The sequence below is a fragment of the Propithecus coquereli genome, unplaced genomic scaffold, assembly GCF_000956105.1.
Source record: "Propithecus coquereli isolate 6110/MARCELLA unplaced genomic scaffold, Pcoq_1.0 Scaffold443, whole genome shotgun sequence".
In the NCBI taxonomy this organism is placed as follows: Eukaryota; Metazoa; Chordata; class Mammalia; order Primates; family Indriidae; genus Propithecus; species Propithecus coquereli.
Window position 1 is genome coordinate 1,245,813 of NW_012150208.1, and position 24,088 is coordinate 1,269,900.

General features: G+C 47.5%; 1 protein-coding gene and 1 pseudogene across 1 annotated transcript; both read right to left on the reverse strand.

Moving 5' to 3' along the window:
* Window positions 1-209: 209 nt before the first annotated feature.
* Window positions 210-1,101, reverse strand: LOC105818595 (annotated as a pseudogene).
* Window positions 1,102-9,476: 8,375 nt separating this feature from the next.
* On the reverse strand, window positions 9,477-21,051 carry BTNL9 (butyrophilin-like 9). Its single transcript, XM_012654666.1, has 10 exons — window positions 20,937-21,051; window positions 19,556-19,903; window positions 17,587-17,868; window positions 15,129-15,257; window positions 14,926-14,958; window positions 14,607-14,627; window positions 13,451-13,471; window positions 13,195-13,221; window positions 11,042-11,068; window positions 9,477-10,219 (listed from the first exon to the last, which is right to left on the reverse strand). Exons 1-10 carry the CDS (start codon window positions 21,046-21,048, stop codon window positions 9,594-9,596), a joined length of 1,626 nt encoding a protein of 541 aa, XP_012510120.1. The 5' UTR covers window positions 21,049-21,051; the 3' UTR covers window positions 9,477-9,593.
* Window positions 21,052-24,088: the final 3,037 nt, after the last annotated feature.

Below are 24,088 nucleotides of genomic sequence, written 5' to 3' on the forward strand. Positions count from 1 at the left end.
CATCTGTAAAACCAGGATAAGGCTAGCACTATCTTGAAATCTGAACAAGGTATCAGATGAGACAGTAAGATTCCCAGCTATGTGTAGATAGGAAGGTCCTCATGCAGCACATGCTCGCTGGCTCTGGGAAAGCTTCATGTGCATAATACAGAAGTTGCCAAAGAAGGAAACTGGAGAAATTCAGCTACATTTTTGTTGTGCCATGACTTTTAAACCTCAGGAATGGTGTGGTCCATCAGGCTTTTCATAATGCTTGGGGCCATCCGTTTAATAATATGTTCAAAGATAAAAGCAGGCATGATTGTAATAGTAACTACATTGCCGGACGTTGAGAGTCCTTCAATCCAATGACATTCTGCCAGTTGATTTCAAAGATGTTATGTTCCACGAGAAGACCATTTCTGGCTACAGAACTATCTTTGACTATGGATGTTATTTTTCCATTTTTAAAGATAAAACCAACATGTCCAGTGCTATCCATGTGCATGGTGATTGTCCATTCACAGGCCCTGTCACAAATGGTCATAGTAATCTTCTCTCCAAACGTTTGTTTGAGCACCTTGTGTGCAGCTTCAGCCGGCACAGTTTTCACCATTGATCTGTAGTACTTGGTGCCTGAATCTCAGACCAGCCCATGAGGCTGGAGAATTAACCTGGACTAGCTGAACAAACATACCATTATCTGTCAATTTAAGCCTGAGTCCAATTTTTTCATCTTGATCCTTACACAAAATGATTTCACGAATCCCTTGCTCGATTTCTGCTCTATGAATTCCAACATCATTGCCAGTCACAGCAGCCACCATATAGTTCATACTGGAAGGTATTGCTACCAACTGCCCCTGAACTGGTGCTCCAAGGACCATGGCCATATTTTCACACATTTCTTCTTCATTCATAAACTTCTTCTTCTTCTTCATAAACGCAGGCCCATGTATTGAGAGAGCTCCAGATACAGTTTAGGATAGAGACTTCCATCTTGAGTTACGGGAGCAGAAGTGTCTGACAAAACTGCTGGGTTGGCAGGATTTGCAGAAAAGGCAGCCTGAGCCTGAATTACTTTGTCTACCTTCAATCTTCAGGAGATGGATAGAGGGGCATTTCTGCAGGGTTTTTCTAGATCTCAGGGACCTGCTCGCTGCTGCCTTCTCCGATCACTGGCACTGACTTCTGAGGCCTGAGGGAAGCAGAGCAGCGCGCCATCAGCGCACTTTAGAAAGACAGGGCAAATCCACACTGAATACTTCATCATTCAGCATTAGCATGTTACAAAACTGATGATGCCATGTTGTACTTGCATGAATGTAGTTAACAATACTTATAACTTGTTGCAAATTATCACTTAAAATAGTAGCTTTTGCACAGAAATGTTGCTGATGCAAGATACAATGAAAAGAAATAAAAGCATCTGGATCTGTTAATACTTTATCTATTCCCTGAGTTCTGTTCACAAGAGTGCCCAAAGCGAGTGACTCTTCGTAGCAAAGAAATCTTATGTTATGACCCGAATAAAGTATAAAGCTTCACCAAGTCAGTGTTATCAGTTGACACATCTAAAGCAATTGAATAATAATATACTTTCCTTTTGAAGTATTGCAAGTATTGCATGAAGTTGTTCTGTGAAGTCGAAGGCTAATTCATGCTGCCAATGAGTTATGGTTCTCCTTGAAAGAGGGAGCTGTTTGTACTTTGAAATGTTATTGGGATCTAAGCATCCTACAACTTTGACAATGCATTCTTTTACAATTTCTACATCACTGAATGGCTTCCTCTTTTTCCTGAGAATATAAGCTACTTTATAAGTTGCCTCAGTGACATTATTTCCAGGTCTTACTGCTGCTTGGAAGAATTGTCTTTGCTTTTCCTTTTGATCTTTTAACTTCTGCACTGCAACCTTTCATGCCTCTCCTCTAATTTACAGTATTTGTGGTCCTTATAGTGTTATAATGCTGATGAACATTGAATTTCTCTAATGTTGATATTGCAGTACCATAAAGCAAGCAAATCATCTTATCTTTAGCGGAAATGAGATAATATCGCAATTCCCAATCCTCATTAAAAATCTGTTTTCTTCCTTCAGCGTTCTCTTGGTCTTCTTTGACGTGATGGGCTGTTAAGCAGCCAGAATTTAAAAAATACCGTCCAGCTATGCAACTATTCACAAATTCCACTTCAAACAGAGACACCTTGCACCATTGCCAAAATGTGGTAACAAACTGGTGTACTTGACCCCCATAAACTCCCACCAACCAGCCTCAAACGGCAGTGGCACCAGTAAGGTGGGGGAAGTTAGAACTAAATCATGAGCATAGCAGCCGTCAATTTAGCCCTTATGGTTTACTAATGTTCTAATTGTGCTGGTCAATCTGGGAGGTTTATTTTGTTGAAATTTGTTTTATTCTTTGATATTTTAAATATGTTCATTTTAAAGATAAAAATGTAAAAGACAAAAAAAGTATTAATACAAATAAAAGTATTTGTTCTATAAAATTTGAATTCAGTCCAAAGGCCACACTTAAGGACTGAGAACGTAAGGCCACAGGTTCCCCAGCCCTGACCTAGTCCAACCTCTGCCTTCAGTGGTTTGTCAATTTACAGTCAGTGTTCCTGCTGGTTCTGGTTCCTGCCAGAGGCTAATCCTCTTGGGTTTCTGCTCCCAGTAAGCTGTGATTCTCTGTATCTGCCTCTCTCTCTCCAGTTTTCAGGGCAGTAGTTTGCCCTGTGACCTCAATTCTCTGCTGGACCTAAGAAGAGCTATTATTTTTTAGTTTGTTCAGTTGTTTTCTTAAAAGGATTGGGGTGATGCTTCCAAGCTCTTTATATGGCTGGGCAGAATCCAGAAGTCCAAAGGCTGCCTTTTCACTGTGCCAGAGGTTCCCTCCTGTGGCTGCCAACAGAGAGACCTATTCCACTTCAGTGACCCATTTCCTCTGCTCTGACCTTGTTTGGCTTCATGATGCTGCTCAATTCTCTGGCTCCTTTGACCCACTGAGGACAAGTTGTCCAGCAAGAAGATAACAGTTAAAGTTGTGTTCAGATGCACTCAGTACCTGGCCCTACTATGAGCTCTGGGGTTAATAAAAGACAGATGACAATTGGTCCCCAGCTTGTGTGGGGCGTACCCTTCCAAAACCAGCCTCAGGCCCATTAAGAACCCCTCCAGCCCTGGTGTTGCCCAGCTCACCTGCTGCTTCCGTGTTTCCCAGTTCTAGGGCTCTACCGGGTTCCTCACTGACCAGCTCTGCTCCAAGGCCACGCTCTAGGGGAAGGCTGGAGAACATCCCAGGGAGGCAGCAACAGTGGCCACTACATGGAACACCAGCAATGACATGGTTTTGGACCTTTATCTACAAAATCCTTGAATTGTTGCTGGGAAAGGAAGTGAGAGTTGCTCGGCCTGATGTGGACTGTGGCAGCCAGTACACAGGGGTCTGCTGGCTAGAAGAAGAGTCCCCCAAGTCTCATCAGTGTGGGGGGCCCCCTGAGCCTTGGCCCTTTGTCGGACTGAGTTCTGGGCCACAGCTCTGGAAGCAGCACAGTCTCCAGATGCAACACTGCCTGGAGCCAGGGTGCAGCAAGAGCCTGGGAGGGAAGAAAGCCAGTGGCTGAGAGGCCCAGCACTGGGCTACAGACTCCATGCCAGAGGCTCCTGTCCTGGGGTTAAGGTGGCAGAGTGCCAGCATCATTAAGTTTGCAATAATTCTTTTAAATTGTTTTTGAAAATACTTTTTTTAAAAAAACCTTTTTAAGAATCAGCATAGTTATATTTGGGACACTTTCTTAGACATTAGAAACTGGAAGCTTAATTCTGGAAAGTATATACTTACAACAGTTTCCATGTGGAAAAAAATATTTTTTAGAAACAAATTTTGGCTTCAGTGAACACACTCTGGTCCTAGTATCTGCTCTGCCCATGGTCTGCAAGAGAAAAAGCAACCATTCACCATTCTTTGACACATGTATTGAAACATGCTGCCGTGTGTGCAAAGGAACCCACTTTTATGCTTGTATATTTTGCATTGAATATCTATTTTTAATTTGCATAATTATGCTTGGAGTCTTCATAATTTTTCATTTTATGGAATTGTTTGCATTGACCACAAGTATGAATAAAAGAAATAAATGTGTGAAATCAATAAGTGGCCAGAAGAGGAACTCATTTCCTTCGTGAGGGGACGGGAAGGGCAGTAACAGGGCCTTGGGCATGGCACTTGTGGTGGGAGGATTTGCTGCCCTCCATGGAGAGGAGAGCGGGAATTTTGCCACTCCCTAAGCTGCCCCTAAAAATCACATGTCACTTCTGGGGTGACTGGAAGAAGGGGAGCTTGGCATCTTGTTTGATAGGCTTGAAGATCTGCCCAGAGGAGGAGAAAACTGGGTGAAAAAGCCCCTGGAAAGAGCCCAACCAACCCCCACTCAACCCACACGTGAGTGCCCCAAGGGTCAGAAGATCACCTGGAAGCTAGACTTATTGAGCTCCTTGGCTGCGTCCTTCGCAAACATGCTGTCTGCGTGGTGAGAGGAATGTGGGAGAGTCCTGGCAGGAATGGGTGGAGCAGAGGTGAGGGGTTCAGCCAAGCTGGAGGAACAGAGAAATGGGGAGGGCTCAGGAGGTCATGGCTGCATCATTTTTCTCATTTTTCTTTCTTTGCTCAGTGCAGAAGGAACACAAGAGCCTGTCAGAGGGATGAGGAGTTTTCCTACAGGCAAAACAGCCCCAGCCCACCGCAGGCTCCCAGGCCTCCATGGGGTCAGAATTGGATATTAGGTCAGAGTCTGCAAACTGGACAGATCGTTTAGTGATTAGAGTTATGTGAACACTATGGCCTCTGCCCGAGATGCTACTGGGGGACAAGAACAAGGGGTCTAGGGAGATTTGAAAAATATAAGACACGTGAAAACATGTCATGTCCCTGTCCCCCAGTGACAAGACTGCTCAATCAAGTGGTTTCAATTGTATATTTTAAAAGATTTTCTTGATTGTTTCCATTGACAAGAGTCGTAAGGAAAAGAAGCATGGGCTTACTTTTTAAATTACAAAAGCAATACCTGTTCCCTGTAAAAAGTTATGTGCACCATAAAAATTTATGGTGCCATAGTTCTCCATAGTATGAATTAACTAAATTTTATTTATCTGTTCTCTTAGTAGCAAGTAGGTAATTTTCAGCCTCTGCTTTCATACTGATGCAGTGAATATTCTTTCACATCTTTAGGTACTAATGCAAATGTTTCTGTAGAAGAGATTCCTGGAAGTGGAGTTGTTGGGTCAGAGGATGTTTCACATATAGAAATTTGTAGATATTACCAAATTGAAGCTCAAAGTGGGTGCAGCAATTTATAAGCCCACCGAAAATGTGCAGGAGTGCCCAATCTGGGGGATCCTTGAGGTTCCCTGTGGAGCCAGGGGTATCCTGAGCCCCACTGGCTGAGGAGGTTTTTCCTGCTCTGCCTGCCTTTGTGAGTTTGCCACCCTCAGGCTGGCTCGAGCGGTGGAAGCCTCAACCCGTCACAGGTGTATTTTTGTACACTGGGTTGGGATTCACACACGAGTGCTGCCTTTACACTTTCCCAGTTTGGGAGCTGGCTGCATGTGAAATGTGATCAGTGGGGAGAAGGAAATACACCATGTGCAATTATATTTTAGACACTTGCCATGGGGCACTCGTGGGAAGGAGATGTAGGTTTGTGTTCTGCAGGCTCCAGCCTCTGGTGGCCCCTGCATGGCCTTTGTGGTTCACAAAATGTGTAGCTGAATGTCTAAGTTCCCTTCCAGCTTTAAGGCTGGGCTCTGCAGCATTTTGCACAGGTTATTTTTTAAAAATAATTTACTGTTGCCTTTTACATCAGCTATATGTTTTCCTTTCTTATTTAATACATAAAAATGGTCCCAAAGGAATAATGACTACATATGGTCAAGGAACATATTTTTAATGTTATCACAAAAATATTTGTGGGTAGGACCCCAAAATATTTTCACTGTGATGCAAATGATTCTAGAAAACAAAACTTCTACCTTTGGCTACAACTTTCATAAAGCTACAACTTTCTCCCAAACAGGTGACTGAGCATATTTTCACAAGCTTACAAATGCACTTATTTAATTTCTTAGAGAAATCACAATGGATGGCAAATGCCCTGTGGAATTGCATAAACAGTGGTGTCTGGAGCTGGTGTCTCATGAGAGCTGACCACGGGTATCTCTTTTTGTTATGGACTGAATGCTTGTGTTCCTCCAAAATTCGTAAGTTGAAATCCTGACCCCCAGTGTGCTGGTATTAGCAGATGGGACTTTTGGGGAAATGATTAGGTCATGAGGGTGGAGCCCTTATGATGGGACTCATGCTTCTTTACAAATGGACCCTGGAGAACTCGCCCACTGTCTGCCATGGGAGGACACAGGGACAAGTCAGCAGTTTGCAGCCCAGAACAGAAACCTCGCCAGACCCCGGCCACGCTGACACCCTGATCTTGGACTTCTAGCTTCCAGAACTGTGATAAAGAAATTTCTGTTGTTTATAAGCCATGCAGACTATGGTATTTTATAGTAGCCCAAGCTAAGACCCTTCCCACCTCTGCCCTCAGTGACGTTACATCTGTAGATTGAAATCTACCACAGTGGAAGTATTTGCACCATGGAAATCAGCAAAGCCTCCAGACTTTTTTTTCAGAAAGCCAGTTATTGAACATTTACCAGATACCACTACATTTCTCTCTATTTATATTACTATATTTTTTAATGAACCATTTGAAAATAAGGTACAAACATCGTATTTCTTTTCCCCTTAATAAGTGTGTATTCTCTTAAAACGACAGCATTCTCCTCCATTAAAATCGGATTAAAATTTATCCAATATTACTATCTAATCCACATACCTCTTTCAGAATGTCTCTTTTTTCTCCCAACAATATTTTTCATAGGTCCAGGATCCCTCCCACAGTCGTCTATTGCATTTAGTTGTCCTGTCTCTTTGATGTCCTTTAATCTGAAACAGTTCCTTAGTCTTGGCTTGTCTTTATGACCTTGACTTTTTTTTTTTTTTTGAGACAGAGCCTCACTCTGTTGCCCGGGCTAGCTCACAGCAACCTCAAACTCCTGAGCTCAAACGATCTGCCCACCTCAGCCTCCCACAGTGGTAGGAATACAGGCGTGAGCTACCACGCCCGGCCGACCTTGACATTTTTGAAGAGTACCAGCCAGTTTGTCTGATGTTTCCTCATGATTTATGCATTTTGGGGGCAGGAATATCTCAAAAGTGATGCTGTTTTGTGGTATTCCTGCCCCCCAAATATGTACATTATGATGCAAAAGGGCTTTCTCTTCTTCCCCATGTATTTCTTTATTCATTTATTTATGTATATCAATGGGGATACATACATACTCATGGATTCCTATTTTACTTGAGGGGTTACAACCTATACTGACATTAAGCATTTTGATGTTCAGATTTGGCCAATAGAGTCAGCTTTCCCATCCAATTGAAGTCCCCATCATTCTTTGAGCACTTCCTTATTTTCTAGTACAAGATGTTTTAGACCCACCTTCTATTTTCCCTGCCCTAGCCCTGGGGTCAACCATTTCTCTAAGGAGCCTTACTTCCTTTAAGTGGAAAATAGTTTTAAAAACCAAGTTCTGGGTGCTGGGTGTGCTCACTGGTACTGGGGTGTTACTGTTTCTAAGCCCTCGAAGAAGCCAAAGCTAGGAACCATATGTATGCATGCACTCACACATTTATCTATCTGTCATCTGTCTATCGTGTATACGTGTGCTCCATTTGTCTACACACAGTGAAGCCTACACGTACACACTAATATCTCTAATTCTGGTCCACCTCAGAGTTATTCTAGCATTTTCTCCTTTCCCCTTTCTGTATTTTCTGTTTCCCTTCTCTGATGGAGAACCCTGACTTTCAGCAAACTTAGTGAATTTTCTTATTTGCTCAAGCCCCTCCTGTGTGTAGCCAAACCCCTGGGCCCACAGGCCAAAAGCTCAGCTCCAATGGCGCCTCTGCACCACCCTGTTCCCATCCCTGGTGCTGGAGGCGCTGATGGAAATAGTCCCCAAGAAAAGGAAAAGGAAAGGGAAGAAGGGAAAAGACTCACAGATACTGTATTTATTCAGTGTGTTATAATCCATTTTTGGCATTATGCATTTTTATGTTCAAATCGTTCCATAATTGGTCAGTGAAGCCCCTTCAACCTGGTTCCTGTGTCCTACTGCTAGGTCCCTATGACTTTCTGAGCACATTTTCACTTGACAGTAGAAGATGTTCAAGGTTCATGTTCAAATTTCTTTGCCCCAGGCTTGGAATCAGATGTTTCTTCAACTTGTTTTAGTGGGAAATGGTATTTAAAACTAGGATCTGAGTTGCAGGTGAACTCATTGCTTATGAAGTGTCCTTGCTCCTAGACCTTTTTAGAGCTAGCAAATATATATGAAAAATCTAAAACTATACAAATTAGCTGATCCCTCTAATCCACTCCCCTCTTTTCTCCTATGCCAGTTTCTTTCCCATGGCCCATGGTGGGCACCCTGGCTCCCGGCAAAATTAATATATTTTTACTCATTTGCTCAGTCCTACAGTACACACAAATGAGCCTTGGAATTGCCTCTTTTCTTTAAAGAAAATCATATTTACATAGGCAAAGGTCCCTCTCGTTGCCCCCCTCTGCGGCGAGTTAGCTATGCTCCCAGCAAAAAATCAGGTCCCTTAGGTAGGGGTCGTTGCAAAGGATAAGAAAATAATAGAAAATGGAAAATAATAGAAATAAAAAAATGCACAGAGACGAAGGTATAGTTTTATAGATTTATAAAAAGATAAACGGCAAAGCGGGGTACTCAGGGGTCCTTACGATATCCCCGTGAATCGTAAGGCCACGAGTGAAGTTTTACGTGGGTATTTATAGGTACAGTGATCAGTTGCCAGGGGTAACAGATTTACATAATAACAGGTAGGTAGTTTTATGTTAAAAGTCTTTCAAAAGGCTTCTATAGATCCCTTAACTAACTCTGGTTACAAAATCTTTCAAGGACAGACTTCTAAGTTCTAAGGTAAAGCTATCACTTAACAGAAGGGTTAAACAGAGATATAGTGGCTCCATATTTCTTTATCTAGTTATTGCAGATAGAGACAGGTCATCAGAAGTCAAGCAGGAACTGTCCCTTGGGCTAATTGTTTTTGGCCACAGGTATCTGTCTCTGGGTGGACACTCTTTAATCAGCTCTCATCCCATGATTCCTTGCAGACCTTGCTTTGTCCTTCAAAGCAGGTGAGAACCATGGGGTTGAGACCGAAGCAGTCACCTTGGAAAGCAGCTGCTACTGACCTTAGAGATGCCCTCCTGAGGTGGAGCAGCCTTTGATATGCAAACTAACATGTTCACATATTCTTTCAGGGCAGAGCTCTGCAAAACTCCTGAGATCATTTCTGTCTCTAATATAGTAATACTAATTTACGGAGCAAAGCCCCTCCCCCGCTGCGCTTTGCTGACGCTTTGGTGACATTTTGGTCGGTGCACTTGCTCACTTCAGAGGCAGCAGGAGAGCAAAGCACTGGACAGGTATCCCGGGAGCCGCCCAGGGTCGCCAGAGCACCTCACCACAGGCCCAGGGCTGGGGCTGAGGGGTCATAAGGCTGTAACCACGTGTCATTGTCTTCCTCTTCGGGGATGGCTGTCCCTCTAGCTGGCAGCCGGCAGATGGTCAGGGGATCTGCGTGTTCGCTGCCATCGTGGGCTCTGGGTCTGAAATAGGCACAGAGCGCGTCTGGGAAGGTGTCGGTGAAGGTGAAGATGTGGGAGCCGTCGGACACGTTGAAGAAGGACAGCTTTCCGGCACCGCAGTCCAGGAGGACGCCCACGCGCCGGGGGGGCACGCGCAGGGTGAGCGCGACGCGGTGCGGGTCCAGCACGAAGTACTCGCAGCCGTTCCACAGCCCCATCACCCAGTAGCCGCAGGCCGGGCTCAGGCGCGCTGGCCCCGTGCGCGGCACCGCGGCCAGGCAGGCGCCCAGGAACCAGCGGCTGCGGCAGCCCACGTGCACCTCCCAGTAGTGGCGGCCGGCGGAGAAGCGCTCGCGGCTCAGCACGCACTTCTGCTCCGAGAACCGCTGCGGGTCACTGGGCGCGGGGCCCTGCGCCACCCCGCGGGAGGACACACTCATGCCATCCTCCGTGACCTCCAGGCTGGGGTGAGCCGAGGCATGATCCAGAGTCACGTCCACTGCAGAGACACAGGGTTAGGGCCTGCCCAGGGCGGCTCTGGGCCCTGTCTGTCCCCCTCCCCTGAGAGGCAAACCGCTAGTTTCTCTTGGTGGACTGATGGGCAAAATCGTCACCGCCATCCGCACCCTTGCTACCTGCCTCCCCAGGACCGAAGTGGCATGCAAGTCACTCCTGAGCATTTGATAGTGGCAGGAGGAATCCTATCCTTTCCTGAACTGGAAGTTCCCTGAATTCCACCTTGGTGCCACAGAGCCCAGAGATAACAAACGAGGTAAATTCATTGATGGAGCCAAGTCCCGGTCAGGGGAAGGCACTATGGGCTGATTCTGTTCCCTGCTGGTCCCACCACCCCGTGTGACCTTGATATCATCAGATGAGCTCTAGGTTTTACAGCAATTTTAGGATTTTAAAAGGGCCTTTGAGATCATCTAGTCCAGTGCCCTACACTCTACCCCATGCCCCCAAACACCCCATGTGACAGATGGGGACCTAGAGGATCCTTTCTGTCAGAGGTCTGAGCGGTTCCTTACAGGGCCAAGAGCAGCCTTCCTGCCAGACAGAAAAAAATCCAGTAACACCCAGAAAGTTATGCGTTTGGGAGCATGTGTATGTGCGTGCACACAAGCATGTATGCCTGTGTATGTGTGTACATGCAGGTGCATGTGCCATGTATGTGGCAAGTGTGCATGTGTGTCTGTGTGTGCAGGCCCTGAACTGCACTCCTGGAAAGACCCTTCCTCTAATCTCAGTTCTTTCCACCTCCCTTCTGTTTAAGATCCAGCCAATGTAAGCCACAAATCAGCTTCTCAGCTTCAGTTACCTGCATATTTTTGGGCTGCTCTCCACTCTGAAACCAAACAGAGACAGAAAAGAGGCTCAGAAATCCGAGTCAGTAACTCTGGAACCTTGAGAGAGGCTCAAGATGCATAAGGGATGCCTGCAAATCGAATTACCCCATTCCCACCGTGACAGCTGGTTTGGATCCAGACTGGGCCCACCATGGTATTTTCCTGAAAATTTGGGATTGTATAGAGGGCTGGTGTCAGAGCTAGGCTATACTAGAGCTATGTGCACACTGATTTTGTGTTGGGAAAAGCAGGAGAAGGGAGCTTGTGGGCAAAGAGAATATATTCCAGCATCTTAAATTCCCTGAGGGATGGAAATGAAGCCTCAGCCCCTAACTGGCCAGGCTCAGTCCCCAGGACTCCCAGCGTGGAGCACAGCTCTTGTCCCAAGATGCCCTCTAGATAACCTGTCTTCCCTTAACAGGCCTCCTTTCTATCTTGAGCCATTCTGAGTGGATTTCTGTTTTGTTTTATTTTGTTCTGTTTTGCAACAAAGAGATCACCAAGTCACAAAATAGCAAAAGCAATACAAGACATTCCCAGACCTAGGTAAATTTATAGCAGGGATTTTCAACCCTGGTTTTGCATCAGGATAACCAGTGGAACTTCAAAAACATACACGTCTTGTGTAGAATAACTCAATTCTGTTAAAGTATTGACTCTCCTCAGGTTTGTAAGTTCAAAGCCATCCCATGCAAAACTTCTTTTGGATTTAAGGAGCTTCATAAATTTATCCTAAAATTTATATTTTAAAAAGGTCTATTAATTTTAAAAAGGAAGTGGAAATGGGGAAGGAGAATTTATACTTTCAGATACTATAAAATGGAATATGCACCAAAGTTGGTTGCCCACATCAATGGGGGATCAGGGGGGATGCAGTAAATGGCATTGGAGAAAAATCACTGGATTCTCACCCAAAATCACATAAAATGGCAAGTTCTAGATTGATCACAAACCTACACATAACACATATAAAGTTAATAGAAAAAAGTGTAAGAGAATATGTTTGTGACCTATGTGTGAGGAAGCTCTTCTTCAACAAAACTTCAAAAATGTAAACCATAAAGTAAAAATTTGATGAATTAGATTTTATAAAAGTCAGTGATTTCTTTTCAATAAAGGGAACCATGGACAAAGCTACTAGCAGATGACAGACTAGAGGGAATAATGTTATGTGTATATATCCCTATTAATTGATAAGAAAAGACAGCAATCCCAGAAGAAAAATGGGCAAAGGCTATAAAATGGCAATTTTCAAAAGAGGTAGTCTCCGAAGTCAACCAGCATATAAAGAGATGAGGCATTATTATCCCTACTGACTGGCCAACTCGGAAAGCTGGCTCACACAGATGTGGGCACGCAGAGCCTCCACGCAGGGCGGCGGCAGGATGATGGCGCTGCCTTCGGGGATCCCCCCTCCCACTTAGTGCATATACCTCCCATGGGCCAGCAATCCCTGTCCTGTGTTTATGTCCCAGAGAAATCTCCACAGAGGCAATGAAGTGACACATTTGGGGCTATTCACTCAACGTTGTTTGTGGTGGGGAGGAGTCAGAGGCAGCTCGTGCTCCGGGAGGGTGGCTGACTAAAACGGAGCACTCTGCGGCTAGGAGGAACAGACCGAAGGCACACAGGCAGCAGAGATGGATATTATAACACAGCGATGCATGAGAAAAGCAAGGAACAGCACAGGACTATAAGTGTCATCTACATGAACTATAATACAGGTGCACAAAATACATATTCACATTTTGCAAGGATACATACAAAATATACACATCACACTGCTTTATGGATGGGATGGGGGGAAGTATGGGGAGAAATATTTACATGTACAGTAACATATCCACCCGCACCCACTGTCAGAGCCTTTGAGGGTGGGCACTGGGAGTCTAGGTGACTCTGATGTGCAACCAGGATTGAAACCAGTGGTTTGCAGGGTGCTTAGGCCTCAGGAATACATAAAAATAAAACTCGAGTACGACCTCTACCCAGTGACATAGATTAACACATGCTGTGTGAGGCTGTGCAATGAAACCAGAATGAAGTGTCGTTGGTTAATGAGAATGAGCTGGATTGGGGTGCTGGGACATATGAGGAACACAGAGAAAGAGTGGGCTTCACTCACCAGCCTGGCCTTCAGCCCTTCTCCAGTCTGAAGCAGCCAAGGGAAAACCAGGAATTAGAACAACAGGGCCCTGAGCTTCCCTGCTCGCTCATCACAACTCGCACCCAGCCCTGTGCCCTCCCCTCTCTCCTGCCACCCACACAGCTAGCAGGGGGCCAGCCTGGGCAACATACCTGGGTGGGAGATGAGAAGATACATGGATAACCAGATGCAAAAATGTGGGTGAGAAGAGAGAGTTCTAAGAGGGGTCACTTACCAAGCTCTGTTTGAAGCTTCTCTGTAAACAGAGCACAGGGAGAAAACATCAGCCTTCAGTTGATTAACCACCTTCCCCAGGCAGTTAGGTCACCGCGAAGAGATTCCTCAGTCTTAACCCACTGCTAACCCCAACTTCGTCCTCGCCTCTTCATGGGCCTAGAAAAGGAGGCCCATCTGCAGGATTCTTATGCCTTATCCTATCTGCTCAAAGGCAGAAATAAGCGCAGGGCCCGGAAGGGGACACAGGCCTTAATACTGAGGTGCCTCTTCCCAGGGTTCAGCTGGTTCATTCACCCTGAAATCACAAGCTCTTCCTGAGGAGCTCCTGAATAAGTCCAGACTGAGCACAGCCTGTGTGAGCCTCACCAGGCACTTAGTGGGTACATTATTTAAAGGACTGGAAGGACATCATACCCAATTACTTCCTCTGACTGGATACCAAGGACTCTGACATTTTGCCATTAGAAAAGAAACGTCACACTCTATTAAAGGTAAATGCTCCCAGGAAAGGCAACATTCTATATCTATTCAGACTATGTGTTAATGACTTAGGGCTGTTTCTTTAATTCCCCTTGAAGGACAAGACAGACTGTGAGACAAGCTTCCTCAACCTCACGGTTTTGTCTCATTGCTCCAACCCCTGCACCATGGTGGCCTTTCCCTCGGTCTTCCTTCCTCTGGGTTCACTCTCTCCTCCTCTGTACAGACACAACCCCGCCCCCCGATAATTTCAACTTGCTGAGTCCCGCTGGGGAGAAAAGTGAATGTGGAAAGTTACTCCCACTTTGGTGCAAATTATAGGTGCCACCCTTCCTAGTGGATTTTTATTAAAAAGAGAAGGATTTCCTGGGAAGATGGACCAGAGGGAGTAAACGTTTAATTTTTTAATTGTGGAATTTTAACTAATTCAGCTAATTTGCAGGGGAGGAGCTGGTAGGGTCTGTCCAGCAGGTCTCAAGCAGACCTCGCTGGCCGCTGCGCAAAGGTAGACAGCCATCCTTTGCAGCCTGTGGAAGTAGAGAGGTGGGAGGCTCACAAGATTTACACAGTTGCCATCTGTCTCGGTCCACAGGGAGCCTAAAACCGCTGAACCTGTCCCCCCGCCACGTGCGCTGGCCTACAAGCAGCACTGTGTTGAGGCACCCAGAACTTACCCAGCTCTGCTGTGAGTTTCCCTGGAGAAACGAAACAAAACAAAAAACAAGCAAAAAACAAAAGAGTCAAATGTCTCAGGTCGGGGACTGAGTCAGACAGGACGAAGGCCTCATTTCCCCGAAGTGCTGAGACTCCAGGGTCCCAGGCTGGACAGGACAGGGCGTCTCCAGGCAGGGGCAGGGGGAGCGCACGCCTCCGGCCCACCCCGTCGCTGCCCTGCTCCCACGGCCCGTGGGGCTGAGCTCCCGTCTTGGTGACCAGCGCCCTGCCTTGTGCTGGTCCGGGAGGTGAGCGCGGAACGCCCTCCGCGCTGCTTACCTTGCTTCTTTGCAGCCTGCTGCTTTAGCTTTTCTGAAAGCAAGAAGGCAGGGGAGAAGACTGAGCCGGCCCCCTCCCTGCCTGTCTCCAGGTTCCATCCCTGCAGGGCGCTTCCTCAGGCCCCCTGGGTCCAGCTCCCGCCAGGTGGCCCCCTTTTCCTCCCGAGTAAAGCCGGCTTTGGGAAGGACCCGGGCGCCCCCTACCTTGGGACCTCCGCTGCTTCTGAAGGAAGCACAGCGCCGGCGTGCCCAGGACGGCCAGGAGCAGCGGCAGGGCCGCCAGCGTCCCGAGGAAAGCTCTCTTCCAGGGGGACGCTCCGGGTAAAAATACGTCTGGAAAACGCCCCACAGAGAGTTGTCCCTATTTAGGCGCCACCAAACACGCAGAGACAAGATGACCCTGGAGCCCGCGTGACCTCCGGTTGCTGGCCACACCTTCGGGCGCACCCGAGCGGGGGCGCCGGGGGTGGCGCCCTAGGATTCGCCTCGCGGGAGCGGGACGAGAAGGCGGGCGCTGGTGGCACCCCACCCGCCTTGGAAGCTCTGTGACCACAGCCCCGACCACCCTCCACTCCTTCCCACTCTTGCCCTGTGACCCAAGGACGCGAGAATCCGCGGTGCTTTGTTTGTGCCCGGAACCGGTGAGCTACTGCTCTCCACGCGGCTGCTGCTGCGCGATCCACAAGTCACCTCCCCGCTTCTTTGCAGATATTTGGCTTCTACCTCTGTTCTCCCCACGCTTTTGGAAGAACTGACAACACAGCCACGTGCGTGCTGACCTGCAGCTTCCCTGCCCCGCCAAGGGCAGCGCCTGGACTGTGGCCAGAAGGCGAAGAGAGACGGCGAAAATGCAGAGTAACCCTTGTGGCAATTTAATAGAGTGATTTTGGGTCTGTTGAACCTAATTATTAAAAAATGGTTCTTTTATCTCAGAGATCTTTTTTAAAATATATTTTTTTGTTTTGTATTGTGGTAAAGTGCACATAACATAAATTTACCGTCTTTAAGTGCACGCCACTTAAAGTCACTCCTCCGCAGGCCATTTTTAAGTGTACAGTTCAGTGGCATTAAGTCTATTCACCAATATCCACCTCCAGAACTTTCTCATCTTCCCAAACTGAAACTCTCTGTACCCATTATACAATAATTCTCCAATCTCTGCTCTGCCCAGCCCCTGGCAACCACTCTCCATGTCTACGAATTTCACTACCTTAGGTACCTCATATAAGCGGAATCATACAATATTTTTCCTTTTGTGTCTGGTAAATAATTCAAGTCAGTGGTCTTTTGGCTTTTAATTTTATTTTTCTACCAGTGCGTTTTTATTTTATCACACTGGATCACAATGGATTGCTCTTTCACCACTCATCAATTGTGAAACACTGACTCAAGTTTGAGAACAAGGGCTTCAGGGCCTGATGTCACTCTGACCTGCCACCCTCACCCTGGTCCCTCTGGCCTTGCTGCCCTGCTAACAGCCAGATGTGTTCCCCTCTCTGGGAATGCCCTTCCTGCAGATATCCATGGAACTCATGCCCTCTGTAAAGGGGTCCATGCATACAAATATATACAAATCGAAACATTTATATGTAAATTTAATAATAAATATAAATAATATAAATGTAAATTTATATAAAGAACTAAAAAGAAACTATTGTATTTTCCCTGGTACAAAATGAGAAAAAGTCTCCCTCTTCTTCCCTTTTCTTAGTTCACTTTCTTTAGAAGACTTGTAAGCTCTTTCTCTATGTATGCCGGCTTTACAACCCAAGAATGTTTTTCTTAAGTGCTATTTCTCTGAAATGTAAACATCAAGGAGAAAATACCACATGGAGGTCCAAGTCGCAGAGGAGTTTAGCTCAGGTGTCTGGCTCCAAGTTGTAACTACATGCTTGCCATAGAGTCATCACATGCTTTGTTTTCCTTTGGATAAAAGCAGTTAGCAACACAGATGGCCAGCCCAATTACTAGGGGGATTTAGAATAAATTGTGTGCTGCCAAGTCCTACTTGAAGACAAGTTATTGTTTATCTCCAGAGCATGTACTCAGTGGGTTGTATCTGCCTGACTATATCAAAGGGTGACATTTATTTCTGTTATAATTATATAACTATTGATTTGGACTGATGTGAAAAATTGTCCATAGGTTGAGTTTGTCCTCAAAACTCAAAACAATTAGAGCCATGAACACTAAACCCTTTGGTGGGTGCCCATGGTAACAGTTTGATAAAACATAATGACCTCACTTTCAACTCACTACCTAAACATCTACTTCCCTGACCCCACTGTATTCTCCACTGGAATGAGAACCTGAGTGCAGGGACTTGGGGCACACATGGGCGCTAAATAAATATTGTTTGAGGGATGGAATTAGGAACGTGGGCTCTCATGATGACCTCTAATGAGTAGAATTCTTGAGTTTTAATGCATGACCTTTGGCACAGAAATGTTGGCTCTCTGAGGCCCTGCTTCCTGTTTGGATTGTCAGTTTTATTCTTAGCATGTTCCTGATATCCAACTTGCTGCCTTTTCAGCTGTCAAGGCCAACCCACCACACACGCAGCCAGGTCCAGTACCACTGTGTCTTTTTGGACCGCTGCTGGGCTAAAGCACATGGAGAAAGTGATGACTGGGAAGAGGAGTGTGATTTGGCAACCACTGACCTGCTATCTGGACCACCAACTCTTTCTTCTGGCTCAGGAGGAGATTGTGGATGGAGAAGGACACATTGCTGTGGGCTCCCCCTTTGACAACCACAGACGTTTCCAGACTGAACAGGCCCTGGGCATCCTGGATGATGGCTTCGGACTCTGGAGGCAGGCACTGTCCCTGATGGTCTCTCCACTGAGCCTTGGGTTTGGGGTACCAGCCACTGGAGCTGCACCTCAGCTGAATGCTTCCTTCCTTGAAGCCCTCAAGGGAGATGTGAGGGTCCGAGCCCAGCCCTGGGAGAGGCAGGAGGAGTGGGAAAGGTCAGGCTTCTTGGAAATTGTGCATGAAGTTCACCATTTGTAGTTACCATAAAGCATCACAAACTATGACTGCTCTTAACACGTGTGGGCTCGAAATCCCCCATCTATGGATTATAAATGACAGTCTAAATCAGTGGTGTCATGTGGGGACAGTACTACCCCTGAGGGACATTTGGAAATATGAGGGGGTCATTTGGTGGGGAAGGGCTGCTGGGATTTAGTCATATTATGTAAGGGACAATCCCCCTAGAATGAAGAATAGTCCCACCCAAAATTCGAATACATCAGAATTATGAATCTTCTGTCTCTTTTGAATCCCACCAGATTTCCAGTGCCTGTGTTATAGGCACTCCTTTATCTGTCCATCCTCATGGAGTTAGCTTTATATTTTGAATATGCAAAACATTAATGTGCTTTAAGTGTAATGCTGAATAAGAATATCTACCAGGAAGGAATGCCCCAGGCCTTTCTCTATCCTTCCCATTCCATCACGCCCCACCTTAGTTAACCAATTTCATTAGTTTCTAGTTTATCCTTCCTGTGTTCCTTATGCAATGTTTATCCTTCTTTCTTACATGCACAAATATATATTATTGAACCTCTTTTGCATCTTGGTTTTTTCTCTTAACAATGCATCCTAGAAATCACTCCACATCCCTTCATAGAGCATCTCCCATTCTTTCAGCTGTATAGTACCTACCACTCCATTAGGTGTGTGGATCGTATTCAGCTATCATGCTTGAACATTTAGGTGGCTTCCACTATTTTTCAATTATAAATAATGCTACAGAAATTAAATTTATAATATGCCTTTTGCACATTGGAGGTGTTGGGGATGTACCGTCAGGGTAAATTCCTGGAGGTGAGCTTGCTGTGTCAGAGGGAGATGCACAGCTAGTCCTCTTAGGCATTGCCAAATCCCCTGCTCAGGAGCTTCCCAACTTTGAACTCCTCTAATACCATATGTGCGAGAGGACTTGCTCTCCATATCTCCACCGAGGGCGTGTGGAAGAACTTTTGAATGGTCAGTCTGATAGCTAAAGAATTGCATTTTGATGTAGCTTTAATTTGCCTTTCTCTCATTATGAGTAAAAATAATCAACATTTCATATGTTTAAACATCATTTGTATATTTTCTTGTGAACTGTTTCTTTTGTTCATTTGCTAATGGACCTATCCCTTTCAGTTTGTAATAGTTTTTTTTTTTTTTTTTTTTTTTTTTTTTTGAGACAGAGTCTCGCTTCGTTGCCCTGGCTAGAGTGAGTGCCGTGGCGTCAGCCTAGCTCACAGCAACCTCAGACTCCTGGGCTCAAGCAATCCTTCTGCCTCAGCCTCCCGAGTAGCTGGGACTACAGGCATGCGCCACCATGCCGGCTGATTTTTTCTATATATATATATTTTTAGTTGTCCAGATAATTTCTTTCTATTTTTTGGTAGAGACGGAGTCTCACTCTTGCTCAGGCTGGTGTCGAACCCCTGACCTTGAGCAATCCACCCGCCTCGGCCTCTCAGAGTGCTAGGATTACAGGCGTGAGCCACCGCGCCCGGCCAGTTTGTAATAGTTTTTAAAAATTACATATTCTCCCTGAGATTCTCTGTCTCCTCTTGAGCAAAATGGCTGTGTCTCCTTCTGCCCGGCTGGGGATGGCCAGCCCCGCACCTGCTACCTCCAGCTCCCAGACAGCTTCACTAGAGAAGTTGCTGGAGAGGAAACGGCACCCGAACAGGCCCTCGTCAGAGGGCACGACACTGTGAAGCTGCAGGACCACGCTGCCATCCACGATGTCATCCTTGATGAGTTTGGTTCTGTTCTGGAACTGGGCCATCTGCAGGCCGGGGAGCTCCTGCCGCTCTCGGTACAGGTGGACCACGTCGGAGGCACGGCTCCGGAACCAGCGAATCTCCATGTGCTCGGCGTCCAGGAACGGCGACAGGTGGCACGGGAACTCCACCTCCTCCCCGACGAGGGCCAGGATAGGTTCCCCAGGGCCTACCACCTTGACCTCCTCTAGGATGAGAAGTCAGAACAGCCAAAAGCAACTCTCAGCAAATAAAAAATTTTTTATCCCATCTCTTTGCAGCTTAGGAATCTATAGTAAACCATTCAAACGAGGAAGGTGAGACACTCTAAGGACAACCATCCAGGTTTCTTGAACAAGTAATTGTCACGGCAAAAAGTGAGGGTGCACGACTGAAATGGAGGCGCCTTCCTTTGTTCACACTATTTGAGGCCCCTTGTTGCCCACCGGGTGAATATCCAATAAACTTTCTACATGTTTCCTGCTCCAGCTGTCTCTCCACACTGATGTCTGGCTACTTCCCTGGGTACACCCTGCCTCAGTTTACCCTCCCTCTGTCATCTTCCTGGAGAATGTGCATCCTGCAGGGCTCTGCTTAAACAGTACCTTCGCTCCAGGGCTCCTCTTGGCTTATCAGGGCAAAGTCAGTTTTCTTGCAGCCCTGGTCACATAACTGGGCAGCCATTTATGTCACATCCATCCCCCTTTCTTGACTACAAACTGCCTGGGGACCTGGGCTATGCGCAGTCACCCTGGTATCGCTGGTTTCCAGCTCAGGTGATGAGGGAATCGTTATCGCATTATAGTTTACATCCTCTGTTGGCTGCTTCTTCATGAGAGATGGTAGGACCCAGTGAGGTTTTTCCTGCCCTCTAAAAGCTATTCAAGGGGTGGAGTTAAAAATATTTACCAACTGGTTCAGCACAAACACAGAACAGTGACTCTCCTGGCACCCTCCCACTGCGCTCACTGCTGTGCCTGTGGACCCTGGGGTGCTGGGGAAGTGTGTAGAGGAGCTGGGGGTGGGTAGGTTGAGGAGAAGCACCGCAGGGCTGCCTGGTACTCAGGGGCAGTGGCTCTTCAACATCAGAATGGAAACCTTCTTATATTGATACTTTAGCATCTGGCATGGCCCGGTACTATGTTATAAGACCCTAGCCCTGGGGAGCACCTGGCAGGAGGGGTAGGCAGAGCTGAGGCGCTCAAGTCCTGGCTGGTTGGGCTGCAGATCAGGCACGCTACCTGAGTACAGCTCCTCAGGCCGGAGGAGGAGGAGGAGGTATGTGAGGAAAACGAGACTGCTGGGCAGAGACACTGGCTTCAAGGAGTCCAGGAAGACTGGGAAATCTGCCATCTCTCGTTAGCAGTAGGGCCACCTGGACAGGAACAAAGAGATGCTGGAGTGGTGCAGGGAGCTGGAACTCAGTCCACCAGGCCTGACATCTGTTTCTGCTCAGTTATTTTTTGTGTGATTCTTGAATTCCTTACTAGCTTTAGTGCCTGGCTTCTTTTAAACTATGGTCGGACGTGACAGCTGCTTCTAGTTTTACTAGACAACACCATTAATGGCATCACTGGCCTTCCTCGGGCACCCAGAGCAGTGAGGGGACAGGGCCGAGGGGTCCCAGAGGAAGCAGCTTCTGACCTGCGTATTGTGTAGAGCCAGGAATAGAGCCATACAATGCGTGAGGGTTCAGCAACACCCCCTCTGGATTTAGTGACTTTCCCCAAACAGGGAAATCTCTGAAGGATCTCAGACGCATTTCCAGTCTCCTGGCCTCAACACCGTCTACTCAACCTTGCTCCCACTTCCCTTTGGCCTGGAACATCAGGTCCACAACACAGGAACAAACACAGAGTTCTCTCCTTCAGAAGTGGCGTGCATGCTGTGTGGCCGCCTGCCGGCTCCAACAACATCCTGGGACACTTTCCTCCAGGCCTGAGACCTCAGGTGGCATCTCCCAAAGGTCAGCTGGTAACTGTCCCTGTGTCTATAGCATCTTGGAGGCCACAGTGATGGAGTCATCCCATCTGGCTACCCCTTCCCCACCTGTGGTCCAGGAGACCCAGACCCAGCTCTGACAGGGCTGTCTCCTCTCCTCTCTGATGTCCCTTTGAGCCCCGAGGTAACAACTCACAGTCAGAGACTGGGGTGTGGCCTTTGAATCTTCGGGCAGGTACAAACCTCTCCACGTTTCTCTTCCATTTACTCGTAGGATTTTAGGCAGATTTCATAACTGACTGAGACTCAATCTCTTTGCTTGAAAAATGGAAGAAAGCATGGGTGGCTAGGTACTCTTGAAGTAAAAGTCAGCACCTCCTCCCTCTCCCTCTCCCTTCCAAACATCCGCTCTCTGACTGTTTCCTGAGACTGCGCCCCTCACCTTTCATCCCATCACAATGTCCCCAGAGGAGGAGCCACAGTGGGCTTCTCTCCCCTGACCCCTCTGTCTCTCCTTCTGCCCCCACTGGGCTTTCCTTCTGAAGACCTTGGCATGGCACATGTTCCTTCTGTCCTGTGGCTACAGACCCCTGGCCACACTGTCAGCAATGCCACTGGCAAGGTGTGGATGAAGGATTTTAAAAGCTTCAGGGCCCTGCGGCAGCAGAGGAAGGGGCAGAGGGATGTGCGTGGGGTGAGGTGAGGAGCAGGGGAGGGCCTGGGCTGGCAGTGGAGGAAGGGCAGTGGTCTAGGAGGCATGTGGGCAGGTGCTGGTGGTCCTGTCCTCCTGGAGCCCACAGTGAGGGGATGGCCGAGGAGCAGGTTGGGGCAGCCCCATGTATTTGAGGAGGGGTCCCAGAGCGGGCAGGTTGGGTCTCCCTGGAGAGAGCCTGGCCACGCTGCTGGCTGGCAGTTGTTGGAGTCATTATTCATACGATTCCCAGCACGGGCAGAGGCCTCAGGTAAAACCGTAGCTGGACCATCTGGCCTCTCACCCTTAGTGGCTCTGGTGGGAACCTGTCTGTGACAGGCTGGGAGACCGGCGTGGGAGTGTCTGGAGCAGGGGCCACCCTGGCTGTGTGCTTTCTCAAACTCCCCTCTTCCCTTCTCTTCTCTTTTGTGCCTCAGTCTTTTCTTTGGGTCTCCAGGCCCAGGTTAGCGCCCTACGAGGACACAAGCAGGAGGGTGCATCAGCATCCAGCTAATGCCTTCCAAAAGGAAAGGGCTCATACTATGTCTGTGTATTCATTTGGATGGGCGGGATTCTGAGGAATTAGTCAAGATTGCCTTAGGTGGTAACAGGGGTCCTCCCACAGCAGGTCATGAGACAGGCGCCACGGCTGGGGGAGGGGTGGCCTCGCAGGAGGAGCACTGGCTTCTATTTTCTTGGATGGGGGAGGCTGCCACCTCCCAGGGGGCAGGGGCAGTGTGCTCCAGAACTGTGGAAGTGCCAGAGGGACCACAGTTCTCTGTGGTGATACATCCATGGGAGTCCCATCACTGAGCCCAGGGTGGGAGAGGGCGCGTGCGCACACACACACACACACACACACACACACACACGCACACACACACACACACACACGAGTCATAAAGCCTAACATGAATCGAGCACTTTCTATCTACCAAGCACTTACCTACACCAGAAGTATTAGTATTATTATTACTAATAGATCCAAATTACAGATAAGGAAACTGAGGCACAGGAGCTGAGTGACTTGCCTCTGCACACACGGCTGACAGATGGTCTATGGGGTTCCCCCCACGCTGTCTGCTTCTGGAGCCTTAGACTCAGTCCTCCCCACCTGTGCTCTGTGTCAGGTCTGGGTACACCCTCCAGTCACTCCTGTTACCCCAAACCAGGACTGTGTCAGGAATCACCTGGCTGCAGACAGCGCACTGACTGGCCGCCACACAGACGCATTGAAGAAGCGGCCGCGTCGCAGGTGCCAGCCCCTAACCAACCACCCAACGAACAAGTGAGTAGAAAATTTAAAATCCCACTACCAGACAAAAACAACCTAAAACTGGAGTCCCCTTAAGACTCTGTCAAAAGCATCTTCTCATCCAGGAGGCATATGTGTTTGGTCCCTTTGGTCCCAGCGCTCAAGATCATCACCTTGAAAGTCAGAGAGACTGAACTGGCCGCCACCCGCAGGCAGCGTCAGTGACTTCTAAGCAGCACTCTCCTCCCTGTTTGGTGCCTGGAGTCTGCCCTTTCCCACCTCACTCTCCAGTCGAAAGGCTCTGACCCTTACTGAAGTGCAAGCACCCCTTGAAGGATACACTTTCCAATCTCAGCTCTTCCCATCACAGTCTAAATGGATTTCAGATTCTGTTCCTGGTGAGGAGGTTTTACTATGGGAAGGAACAGGAGTCAGGACATGTTGGATATTTGGGGAAGGCAGAGAACCCAGGGAGGAGAAGGATGGCCCAAAAGGGGCCTCGGGCT